Below are 12,057 nucleotides of genomic sequence, written 5' to 3' on the forward strand. Positions count from 1 at the left end.
TCTAAAATGTAAATGTAAGAATTAAAGGGAAACCCCTGAAGAGCGGAAAGTTAGAAGCTTCGGCTGCAGTTGCGCTTGCAGGGGTTGATTTCGGGTCACAACGGGCTATGTGGATCCTAAACTTTCTATACTTCCACTGTCTTAGTAGCTTTTCATTAGGTAAACTGGGCAGGTAAACAACGTCTAGCCAACGCTTTGTCATCCTGTCCCGCCATGACGGCTGCTGTGGATCACCACGTTGTACTTCTACACCTAATTCGCAACTTCATCTAAAAGTCAATTAGAACCTTCATAGCTAAGTGACGACGTTGGATACTACTGCATAACACCGCCATACCAAACAATATCCAATAAATAATTATCAAAAGAAATATCGAAATCAATAACAATGTCATCAACCGATCCTTCCGTCCCTAAATGGGTTGTTGATTTACAATCACCCCCAACCTCCAGGTCGAAGAATAATAGCATACCCGATCCTCCCGGCTACCCATCGCAGTCAGCTGCATTATCAAAGGTAATATCATCTTATTATCTAGGTACCCAAGCACCCATAGCCTATATTGACGACACATGAACAGAAACAAGCATCAAAAGAAGCCAAAACTCAACCCCGAAAACAACCAACGACCGAAGAGATGGATACGCTGAAATTGAAGAAGGCTTGGGAGGTAGCACTCGCGCCTGTGAAGAGCTTGCCTATGACAGCCATCATGATGTACATGTCGGGAAACTCGCTACAGATCTTCAGCATAATGATGGTCTTCATGGCCTTCAAAAACCCCATCATGGGCATCATCAGCACAAACCAGGCGTTTGAGAGGTTCGAGAGCGACAGTAACAAGGGCAAGATAATACAAGCCAAGCTGGCCTACGTCGCGATGCAGTTGGTAGCGTTAGCGGTTGGAATTTGGAAGGTCAATGCGATGGGTTTATTACCGTAAGTTTATCTTTGTTGAACAATTAGATATAGCTGGAATTTGCTAACAGGTAGATACAGAACCACAAGGTCAGACTGGCTGGCTTGGGAAGCCCAACGAGAACCACTAGAACTTGCTGTTCCTGCTTTATAGACTTGAGAGATGTCAAATATAGTCTCATATTGAACGCTTTTTCTGTTTCCAATTTTCTCTTCTCTCTCGCGTTCTTAGACCCTCTTTACTTTGATCCTGAGGTAGCTGCTACTTCGCTTACGGCCTTTGCGTGTTTCGGTGACTGAACGTGCTTAGATTGATCGATCTTCGTCTTCATCATAATCGACTCTATGTTTTGATATGGACCATCTATCATCGATTGGACCCTCCAGCGCTCTAGGATATTCTCGCTATGGGGGTTCGCTTTCCACCAAAGTTCGTCTTGAAACCTACTATCCAGTGCATTTTTACGATCCACCCATAAACGGTTCAACGTCAAGAAGTCTGCGTCTCCTGAAGCTTGTTGCTGATTCGTAGAAGGGAGCTTGGCTGCTTGAGGAGCTGCTTTACTGCCTTGGTTCTTCGAAGCTTGTCTTTCTACCTATCTATCCTATCAGCTGCTAATTCTTGATTAGCGTACGTGTTGGGTTACCTTTGGTTCCATGATGGAGTAACCGGTTACTGAATAGTTCGAAAAGTTTCCGAAGTCGCACGACCGTACGAGTGTTTAGGTACGGCTTTTTTCGTACACGCTTTGGTTGGGTGGTCCCATATGTGTTCGCATAGTGTGCTCAAAGCAACTGTGATAGTGCAAGTTATTTGACGGTTATGCCCACGTTAGAACGGGGGCATCTAGGGGTATTAAATATTATCCTCGACCCTTCAATCTAAACTACCTCCTATATACCTATAGCCATTGCAAGCAAATGTGGCAGGCCCCGCTTCCATAGTCACATAAAAACATATTGTTGATCGGCCTATTCTGTCAGGTATGTTGTACGGCTTCTCGGAGTCGATTTGAATTCTCCAAAAAGAGTGTAGTCTAATGGTAAACTCTGTATCTCAACACATCCAATAGTCCCCCCGGAGACGCCAATTATGTGCAGAGCCCAAAGAGGGAGCGGACAAACTGCTTTAGTTGTACAAGATTGGGTGGAAGCACAATATCGACTCCACGAAGAAAACGGGCGTCTTGCTTGATTGATTTGCGGGAGCACTCGGCTTTAACAACTATACTATCAACACGTCAAGATGTCAAATGAAGACACCTCTATACTAACTATTGACCTATCGGAAGCTTCGTACCGCACAGTCGGTATCTACTATACAACTATATAATTAGTTGACAGGGTTACAATGATGTTGACTGTAAATCATATACCGACATTTTCATCTGGGGAACGCCCAATCGTGGCGGGAGCATATGCCGTGCATTATGAGATGCAGACTCGCACCGGGTTAAGGAATAGCGGTCTACCATTGACGAATCATGTAACTGCGAAGGGACGGCATATTCTCTCAACAAGCTCAGCTTCGGATTTTACGCAACTTCTAACAACGGAGTGATTATGTAGTGATCTAAGTATACTGTATACTACCCCGAAGGTGGGGTTACGTCCTGGGGACTCCCTATATACCATCCTATAAGGGTTTGAGGTAATGTTGATATTTTCTAAATACTCGGCCTTTTTTTTTTTTTATCGTCGCGCATATAGATCTCTTCTTCGCAGCTTCATCGAGCCAACTTGTGATATATTAGCATTGAGAATCCTTCCCATCAGACCATTTTCATGTCTCCATCCGTCGTGGCTATTAATGCTCAGTATGTTGGGTATCATCGGTGACTTGTAGAGGTCTCATTATGTGTTGGCATCTTACATCGTATCCTTAAAAATCTACTTAGGTTCACAGATTAGATTCTGCTCTTGGAGTAATAATTGATAAGTTTTGCAACGTCATACAATATTTATTCACCGCTTCGATAGCTCATAGCCACTTAGATAGTTTCAAACGTTACGTTGTTTCAAGCTCGGCTGTAGTATTCCGGGGATTTTCTTGGCGTCTTACCGCATATGCTGTAAATAACTAATTGTTAAAGTTATGCGGCTCTTGCAAGCAGGGTTAAGATGTTCTTCCTCGCCCAAGCACTTCACCACGGCGCCATTTGGAGTAGCATTTCACGATGCTTCACACCAACTATCTTTAACGGCTTGCCTAATCTGGCCAGATCAGTTCGGTGTATTAACCTTACATGAGTCATGGAAAGCGGTCAGCACTTGTACCTGCAGACCGCATTTCCACATATTGGAGCTTAATGCACACGATATAGTATGTGGCATTATAATAACATATGCAGATATTCCGTAGTTTACTTATAGTGATCGGATCGCGAATATAGGTAATTCTACAAAATGATCACGTATGCATTATACATATGTCGCCACGAAGTTGCCGTGGAGTTGGAGTTCTATTACTTGTTATTAGTGAATTTCTATACCGGATGTTTCGTCTTATTAAATATGTAGTCTTACACAGAGCCTTAATTATTTATTATCGTTGTGTCACTTATATTTACGCTTCGGTTCCGTTAAGCATGAGACGGTGTCGTCCGTCTCACCATGGAAAATTGAAGAATGCCGCTCGGGAAATGTAGAGCCCATAAGAATATGCGCCATAGCTTGAGAATACGTAAGAATGAGCATAGTTCTTTTTCTTTAACGTAGATGGAATTACTTCCAATAAAGAAAGAAAGTCTAAATATGGCGATGACGTAACAGTACGAAGTTAGAACAATGAAATTTAGGTTTGCTCCGCTTTTATGCTTTTACGCTTTTACGCACATGGCGCATGCTACCGTCACCTGCTTATCTTCCCTATCGATAAGTTGTACAGGCCTCTTTAGAGTTGGGGTCTCGTCCTCATTGAAGTCGTTATAGTTTTGAAAGTTTACCTACATATAGACACTTTCCGAAATCGCTGAGCTCATTTTCGCTGGCAACACGGGCTGGTAAATTTTCTAATTCTTATACATCGTAAATATTGTTGGAAATAAGGCTTCTCGTATACTTTAGGAGTATGCTTCGATCGGGAGTCCCGTGTCGGTTCCAATGGCCGACGTGAATGACCAGGACAGTGCAACGGCCAGCAACGGCCAAGCTTCTCAGCCACCAAGTCAGACTCAGGATGTTAGCCACCGAGTAATTGATGACGAATCCCATGATACGGATCGTCTAGAACCTGCGTATCCTCTTTTGCAGAATAATGCTAGTAGCGAAACTTTACTACAAAACGTTCAAGCACAGAAGCGGACGGTCGAGGACGATAATGATGAGGAACCAGTTGCTAGACCTTTTGTTCGAACAAGCAGCCCCGACATATCGTCTAGGGTTGCCACCCCGCCTGAGGAAGAACGAGCTCCCATTCGATCAGCCTACAAGATGCATAAGTTCACCTTGTACGAAACGGCGAGCCGGTACTACATCGTTGGAGGAGATGTTACCGAGAAACGTTATCGCATCTTGAAAATAGATCGTAACACTCACGAGTCTGATACCCACGACTCTGACCTGACTATAACGGATGATAAAATTATTTATAGTCAGAAAGAGATGAACTCGCTGTTAAACACTATTGACGATGGAAACAAAAGCACAGGTGGTATCAAGCAGAGATGTACGACTTGGGGGATTTTAGGCTTCATTAAATTTACAGGGCCGTACTACATGCTACTGATCACCAAGAAAAGTACGGTTGCAATGATTGGCGGCCATTATGTTTACCAGATCGACGGAACTGAACTCATTCCTTTAACTCCAGCGAAGTACAAGACGGATGCTCGCCATGTCGAGGAGCAACGCTTCCTAAATATTCTTAAGAATCTAGATCTCACAAGATCCTTCTACTATAGCTACTCTTACGACATCACCAGGACTTTGCAACACAACATCACCCGAGAAAGAACTGCTTTACTGCATGGAATGCCAGGTACGACATATGACGATTATAATTCCATGTTCATCTGGCTGGAATAGCCCATCTTTTGCGACCCGCCGAGGATGCTATTCATGACCCTTTTGATTGGTGTCGTCCGATAATACATGGATATATTGATCAGGCTGCCATATCTATATACGGCAGGACAGCACATATCACCATAATCGCGAGGCGCTCAAGATACTTCGCTGGCGCCAGGTTCCTGAAGCGCGGGGCAAATGATCTAGGCTATGTAGCGAACGATGTTGAGACTGAGCAGATCGTTTCCGAAGCATTGACAACCTCGTTCCATTCTCCTGGCCCCAAGCTCTTTGCGAATCCGCAGTTTACTTCCTATGTTCAGCATAGAGGAAGCATTCCTCTTCATTGGACGCAGGATAATATGGGCGTTACCCCCAAGCCGCCGATCGAATTGAATCTCATCGATCCTTTTTACACAGCAGCTGCACTGCATTTTGACAACTTGTTCGAACGTTACGGCTCTCCCGTGTATGCGCTCAATCTCATCAAAGCTAGAGAGAGGACTCCGCGAGAATCTAAATTACTTGACGAGTATACAAATGCTATCAACTATCTGAACCAATTTCTACCGGAAGGACACAAGATCATCCATAAAGCTTGGGATATGAGTAGGGCCGCTAAAAGCAAAGATCAAGATGTCATTGGTACACTTGAGAACATTGCTGAAACTGTCGTCACTACGACCGGCATCTTCCACAACGGCGACGGCGATATTACTCAAACTAGTGTTCAGAACGGTGTTGCGAGAACAAATTGCATCGATTGCTTAGACCGTACGAATGCAGCTCAATTTGTCATTGGAAAGCGAGCGCTTGGACACCAGCTTCACGCCCTCGGTATTCTTGAAGACACAACCATTGATTACGACACGGACGCGGTTAATCTCTTCACTCATATGTACCACGATCATGGTGATACGATCGCAGTTCAGTATGGAGGTTCCCAGTTGGTGAATACGATGGAGACGTATCGCAAAATAAACCAGTGGACTAGCCATTCCCGTGATATGATCGAGAGCTTCAAGCGGTATTATAATAACTCGTTCCTAGATAGTCAAAGACAGGAAGCTTATAACCTCTTCCTTGGGAATTATATCTTTGCTCAAGGGCAACCTATGCTGTGGGATCTCTCAACGGATTACTACCTTCACCATGCTAATCCGCGAACATGGTCACAAAAGGAGAAGCACGACTATATCCATTGGTACACGCCGGCATATCTTGAGAAGCGGACTATACCTGCTTTTGTACCACCAAAAAAAGAGATGGCGACGAAACCTGTCTCATTCTTCGATGACTATTGGCTGGAGAGTATTATCGCCCGTCAACATTGTCTTCATTTCCAAAAATGTTTCCGTATAAGATGAATTCCACTATCAAGTATATACCCTTCAAGTCGACCCAGGAAGGTAAATACGACTTGAGCCCCTTCCGCGTCCGCACTGATGGCGACGGGGAAACCCACGAGAAGAAAAAGTCGACTGCAAAGAAGGAGGTGATTATTGTTGATCCTCAAGATTCCCGAAAATCTTCGCCGGATGACGACTCCGAGTCCGTCATGACGGAAAAGACGAGTTCTCGGGGTATATCAATCCAACGCTGGCTTCAGCCTATGCAGCCGGACCGCGGCCCTACGATTCCTCATAGCATCATGAAAGACTCCGCAGAGAATCGCGACAGTCATAGGCTAAAGCAGACCGCTCAAGAGAAAACAAAGACTGCACAGTGGACTTTCACAAATATTGTCCAGGAGTCGCTCAACCCGTCAGTGAGTACGCAAGAAGCGGAAGACTACGCGCGATATATCAGCCACCCACAAGCCTGCCCCTGGTCATCTCCAACGAGGCACCACCGGATGTCGATTCCTCCGAATACCAAGAGTACCTTAACGGGAGCTGGCACACGGAAGGTCTAGTCTCTACTGGTACTGAAGACGACATCGACGCGTATAATGACTTACTGCGGATTGGCGAAAACCCGCTGACCGTGACGGATGAGGATTTGCCGAAGAAACGGTATAAGGCGTATAAGAAATGGCTTAGAGGTAAATCCCTCTTCAAGCAGCAGCCGGTCGATTAGGATTCGGCCGCGTCGAGGTCGGTGAGCAATAATTTGTCTGAATTTTCGGTGTCTTCCTGAGGCGTCCTTTTTACGTCGAGTTTATCTCTCCAAAGAGCTCGCTTAATTGAGGTTCTTTTTCAATCAGTGGGTCGACGCGTTGTCTGAAATCAATCTGGGCTGCTTTCATTATTGCAGATAGCATGCTAGCGGTTTGGGTTAGACTGGATTTCAAGTCATTCGCGATCGGGCTATTGTGCGGAAAAGACTCTTCGTCGCCGATATTAAGCCAGCACAATATAAGCACTTTGATTACTTCATTGCAATAATGCTGGATTCTAGGCCAGCAATTGCGTAGGATAGCCTGCAGTAGTTTGGTGGCCGAGGTCAAAGTTGGTGGGTGTTTAGTGCCGAAAGGGTCGGTCATAATCTCGGAGAGCATGGGGATAAAATCCTATTTTCTATTATATTAATAACAGTATCTCATAGCTGAAGCGGCATTTTGGTATAATAGGAATTAAGGCTGTGTGTTAAGTTTATTTGGTTTGGTTTGGAATTTAGAGCGGGTGTAAGCGGAAACAATGGGAGGGACGGTACCTTTAGGTGTTTCACGGCTAGTATACCCATCCCATTTATAATACAGACGAGCGTCTCGCAGAATAGGCCCACGAGCCGCACATGTTCTTTTGCGTGGTGATATCCGATCATGATGCCTTCTCTGATGATTTTATCTAGTAGTCTCCGCTGTGCCTCTGTGATTTGGTGTGTTGATTTCTGTGTCTGCTCCTGTTCTTCTGTCGTGCTTACACCTGTTGTTACTAACGGCCGATCGACAGTGAGACCAGCCATCTCGATTAGCACAGGATACGCGACGCTGAGAATATCTAGAGATTCATCCTCAGGTGTTAAGCTTGGTAGGTACAGGACCGCAGGGAATACAGCGTGTTCGAATACTTCACCCAGGCCCGTATCCCGCATTAGGCCCGTCGGACAGCGCGCCCAGAAGGCGCGTAGCACACCGAGAGCGCGTACCTTGAAAGCACTAGGGCCTGGCTCGTCGATCAGGGTTAGCAGTACGGGGGTGAAGAGCGGCCAGTGGGCCTGTAGGAGGGAGGACTATAGGCGAGTTAGTATATTAGGTCATAAATAGGGACTTATATGTGTATGTGTATATCATAGACGACAGGTTTATATCTCAATTAAGTGAGCACCTAAATATGCAAGAAAGCAACTCACATCTGCATACTCCACAGCCCACGCGAAGACCGTCACGGCGTACCGGTGAGTATATTTCCAAGGCTTCGTCTCGGGCGATTCCCGGGAGGCGCCGTCATACCGCGACGGCTCGACGTACTCGGCCTTGCGCCCGGATGCGGTGATTGCTGCCGGGCGGGACTTGGAGAATAGCGGGCGCAGGAAGTTGGTTAGGATATCCTCGACGATGAGGGTCTTTGTTTGGGAGTCGCCTAGTTGCTGGAGCTGGGCCTCGAGGAGGGATTGGGAAAGGCTGTGTGATTCTGCTGTTGTCCAGGGGTCTGTGATGTTGGTGAAAGCGGTTATGCGGAGCAGTACCGAGCGAGGGAACTGGAGGGGGTTTGATTTGGAAGGGAGTTTGGTGAGCGCATCTAGGGCTAGAAGGCCTAGTTCGCCTTTGCGCTGGAGGGTGGTGTAGTCTGTCTCATCTGTTCGTATATCATCAGTAATTGCTCCTCTTGCTACATGACAAATGATCAGAACTTCATACCTTCGTCTAGCGACTCGCCAGAGCAGATAGGCAGGATGAGGGAGTTAACACGGTCGGCGACATCATGGAGCGTATTGTCCAAGTTGTCTTCGTCGATAAGTTCTTGCCCCTTGTCGTCTTTGCTGATGTTGAGCGCAACGGCATATGCGGCTAAGAGTACGGCAACGTGATCCTGTATATACTCACTTAGTTTCATGAGAAATCTCAATTAAATCATCAATTTTAAAGGCATACCGATTCATCTCTGCTTTCTGACAGGAAATCTCTTAGATCTCGTACGGTGCATCCGTTGGGGACCACTAAAGTGACGGTTTGTCAGTTCATCCATCTCACGAGTTGAAATGAAATGAGATAAGATGAGATGCGGAAGAAACATACGTCGTAAAACATCCTCGCGAATCTCCCGCGATGGAATCTGAGATCCCTTGAGCCTCTTGCAGGTCTCGAAAAGTTCCTCAAACATGATTTATTTCTTTTTATTACCGATCTTGTTCGTATGGTGACTTTGAGAGTAAGGTTGAATTAATACGCTTAGATGCTAATGTTGCTAAAATTCAATAATTATTCTAAGGTTTAATTCATGGAGAAGCGGTCGGGCCGTTGCCAGGTGGCAGACATCTAGCCTTATTTCTCAGGCAAATATACAGTTCAGCGCCTTAAACGCGAAAGGGTAAAACTAATTTGAATAAATCTTATGGAATTATTCTGATTTTAAGAGGTAGTTATTATCAGTATGAGTAGTTTATGAATAACTATGTTGAAAAGGAAGTATGATTTGAGTGCTTTGCTTGATATTCGGGGGATTTTTGATAAGGGGGAAGTTTTATGTGGGTCATCAAAATAGGGGTTGGTATATGAACATAAACGCCTCCTTTTCATCAACATATCTCATCGTAGTACTTACTATATAATCTAACCTATAGTAGCCTATAAGAACTGAGAACTTATAGCTCATAAACTCAAACGTTATGATTGAGTGGAATAAGGCGCAAGACGTACCTCTACCGTACTACGGCACAGTGATTATAACCGATTATAACTGGCTTGAGAGCCAAGTATCTGGGGGGTCGTCTAGCCAAATTAATCCCAAGTGTCACTATATAATGCTGATCTTTCTCCTTCGACCATGGTGCCGATATTACGGCGTCCAATGGCCTTCTACTTGTTTTTGCCTTTATCACACAAGCTAGATAAGTCTCTATTTGTTTAACATCTACACGTATATCTATAGTAGTGCCACCTCCGAATGGCATCGAGAATGGAGTTTACCTATCTAAGGTATGCAGGTACGTAAACAAAGGACAAAGGAGAGTTCTAATTTGATTTGGTATGGAGCTGGAAACATAAAAGAAATCATTAGAAAAACCCTTCCCTAGGCTCAAATGTTCTATGGATCTCAGTACGGGCTAGAATTCCCTCTTTATTTTGTACATTTTGCGCTTCGGCTGCACCATAGCTGGCCTGTGTGATCACTCTGGGAGCATCTTGCCAAGACACCCCGTCGTGGGGAAATTTTACTAATGGAAGTAGCGTTATTTCTAAAGTGATGGGTGGTTTCAAGTTGATATTGGATGGTTTGCTAGCAAAGTGACTTGACGATGGGGAAGGCCATTTATTAGGGTTAATCCGACTTATAAGACTGGTGAGACCGCTATAATAACTTCCTAGGACAGGAGTTAATGTTGGCATGCAGCATACAACCATGGCGACATTGGCTTCGATATCCGACCAAAGGATGAATAAAGTAAAATTTGAAAGAAAGTCTGGATTATCATCCATATCATAAGCGGTTACGATGTAAAAGTACATCCGAGCTGCACCAGTACCAATAGTACTTAATCAATGTAAGCCGTTGAAGTAATAGAAGGGCATTATAGATCTCATGATAAAGCAACTTACAACAACCCAAGTACGAATATACTCGTCACGCTCATTTTCTTTCTAATCGGCATGCGAAGCCCCCAAATAAGGGGAACCGGCATACACATGATGATCAGATCTGTTAACAGATCCATCCCAGTGAAAACACATAGCCTAATCGGAGTGTTGGCGCATTGGTTCAGGAAGCTAGCTATAGGTGCCCAGTTCCATGCCCAGTTGATACCGCATTCAAAGATAGTCGCGAAGAAAAACAACAGAGACCAGCCGCTCGTAATAGCAATCATAATCCAACAAAGTCTAGTGAAGTACTTTGCTGGTCCAAATAGCCGCTTCCAGAGAAATATAAGCGATAGCTTAATTAACCCAAAGGCAAGTTTCTCAGTTATCTGGAAAGCATACTTGTATTTCTGCGCCGTGTGCTCGAGGTCCGAAGTCATAGGCCTGTTATCACTATTGATGAGTGAGTGGCGTGTGATAGCGCCCTCAACAGAGCCCGCGATGAAGATTCCATTTAGTCCAAGGACGAAAGCCTTCGTGTATAAATTATTAAAATTAGTTCCGATTGAAATGATCGTTGAACCTATATCCCACTTACCAATGCAACCAGTGCTAGCCAGTCATCAATTCCAAGGCCAACTCTAGTCAGTCGTCTCGCATAGAATCTCGAAAGGACTATAACTATCGTCATGAGACAGAAAAACGAGGCCATGAATATGACTCCAGTACGGTTTTTGCTACCACCAAAAAATGCTGAAGGAGCCATTATCTTGCAAGTCTACCTACCTACTTTAGGAACCTAGGTAGATGCATATACCAAATTGGAGGCCTCGTTCGTAGGGTTAATACTGAATGAATGCAAGAGATTCATTTCCGCATACAATGTGGAGGGAAGAGAAATGAAAAGAAAAAGTAGCAACAAAACGTTATCTATTTTAATATAACGCTGTGTACCCCTATTACGTGTATTGAGTTGTATGTGGTGTCTTAATGTCTGTCGCGGAACAATGGTCAAACCAATTAGAATATAATCCATGAAAGCACAAGGAGGGAACAGCCTACCTACCTCTATAGCACAATCTTAAATACCACTTAAAGTTATACTACATGAACTAAGGATGGTGATGACGACGTTTAAGTCTGGAAATATATAGAGGTTTCCATGAAGTATGGTAGCACGAGAAACTCCTACCGGGACAGAAATCTATTTTGGGGGCTAGGCGTACTGTTCCGCCCAACATGGTAAACTACATGGCTCTTTATGCAGGCCTTACCACTGATAGGTATGATCGGAATATCATTGCTTTAGGTACTCTTCTTATGAATGCTTCTGTACTCGAAGTAACGTTAGCTTATTGCGTCACCCCCTTAACACAAGAGTAAGTAACTACCTATATAATTCCAGAAGCTAATGCCCTTCGGTGTTAACTATAAGATATTAGAAAAGTTA

The 12,057-nt window shown here is 44.5% G+C and overlaps 3 protein-coding genes across 4 annotated transcripts; 2 read left to right on the plus strand and 1 right to left on the minus strand.

Annotated features, from left to right (window-relative positions):
• Positions 1-388: 388 nt before the first annotated feature.
• GL218_09015 (ER membrane protein complex subunit 4) lies at positions 389-1,073 on the plus strand (the record flags this gene model as incomplete). Its single annotated transcript, XM_033585834.1, has 3 exons — positions 389-517; positions 582-940; positions 1,001-1,073. The coding sequence occupies 3 exons, from the start codon at positions 389-391 to the stop codon at positions 1,071-1,073; spliced, it is 561 nt and encodes a 186-aa protein (XP_033440130.1).
• Positions 1,074-4,021: 2,948 nt separating this feature from the next.
• On the plus strand, positions 4,022-7,006 carry GL218_09016 (Polyphosphoinositide phosphatase; the record flags this gene model as incomplete). Of its 2 annotated transcripts, XM_033585835.1 has the most annotated exons (4): positions 4,022-4,898; positions 4,946-6,277; positions 6,337-6,695; positions 6,737-7,006. In XM_033585835.1, 4 exons carry the CDS (start codon positions 4,022-4,024, stop codon positions 7,004-7,006), a joined length of 2,838 nt encoding a protein of 945 aa, XP_033440086.1. The 2 variants fall into 2 exon arrangements, with proteins under 2 accessions (XP_033440086.1, XP_033440087.1); XM_033585836.1 differs by lacking the exons at positions 6,337-6,695; positions 6,737-7,006 and having other exon boundaries at positions 4,946-5,805; positions 5,855-5,881.
• A 70-nt stretch (positions 7,007-7,076) lies between these two features.
• On the minus strand, positions 7,077-9,192 carry GL218_09017 (putative trna nucleotidyltransferase protein; the record flags this gene model as incomplete). Its single annotated transcript, XM_033585837.1, has 6 exons — positions 7,077-7,439; positions 7,583-8,101; positions 8,222-8,667; positions 8,730-8,901; positions 8,964-9,028; positions 9,108-9,192. 6 exons carry the CDS (start codon positions 9,190-9,192, stop codon positions 7,077-7,079), a joined length of 1,650 nt encoding a protein of 549 aa, XP_033440088.1.
• Between the last annotated feature and the right edge of the window lie 2,865 nt (positions 9,193-12,057).

This window comes from Daldinia childiae, assembly GCF_008694065.1.
Source record: "Daldinia childiae strain JS-1345 chromosome Unknown Scaffold15, whole genome shotgun sequence".
In the NCBI taxonomy this organism is placed as follows: Eukaryota; Fungi; Ascomycota; class Sordariomycetes; order Xylariales; family Hypoxylaceae; genus Daldinia; species Daldinia childiae.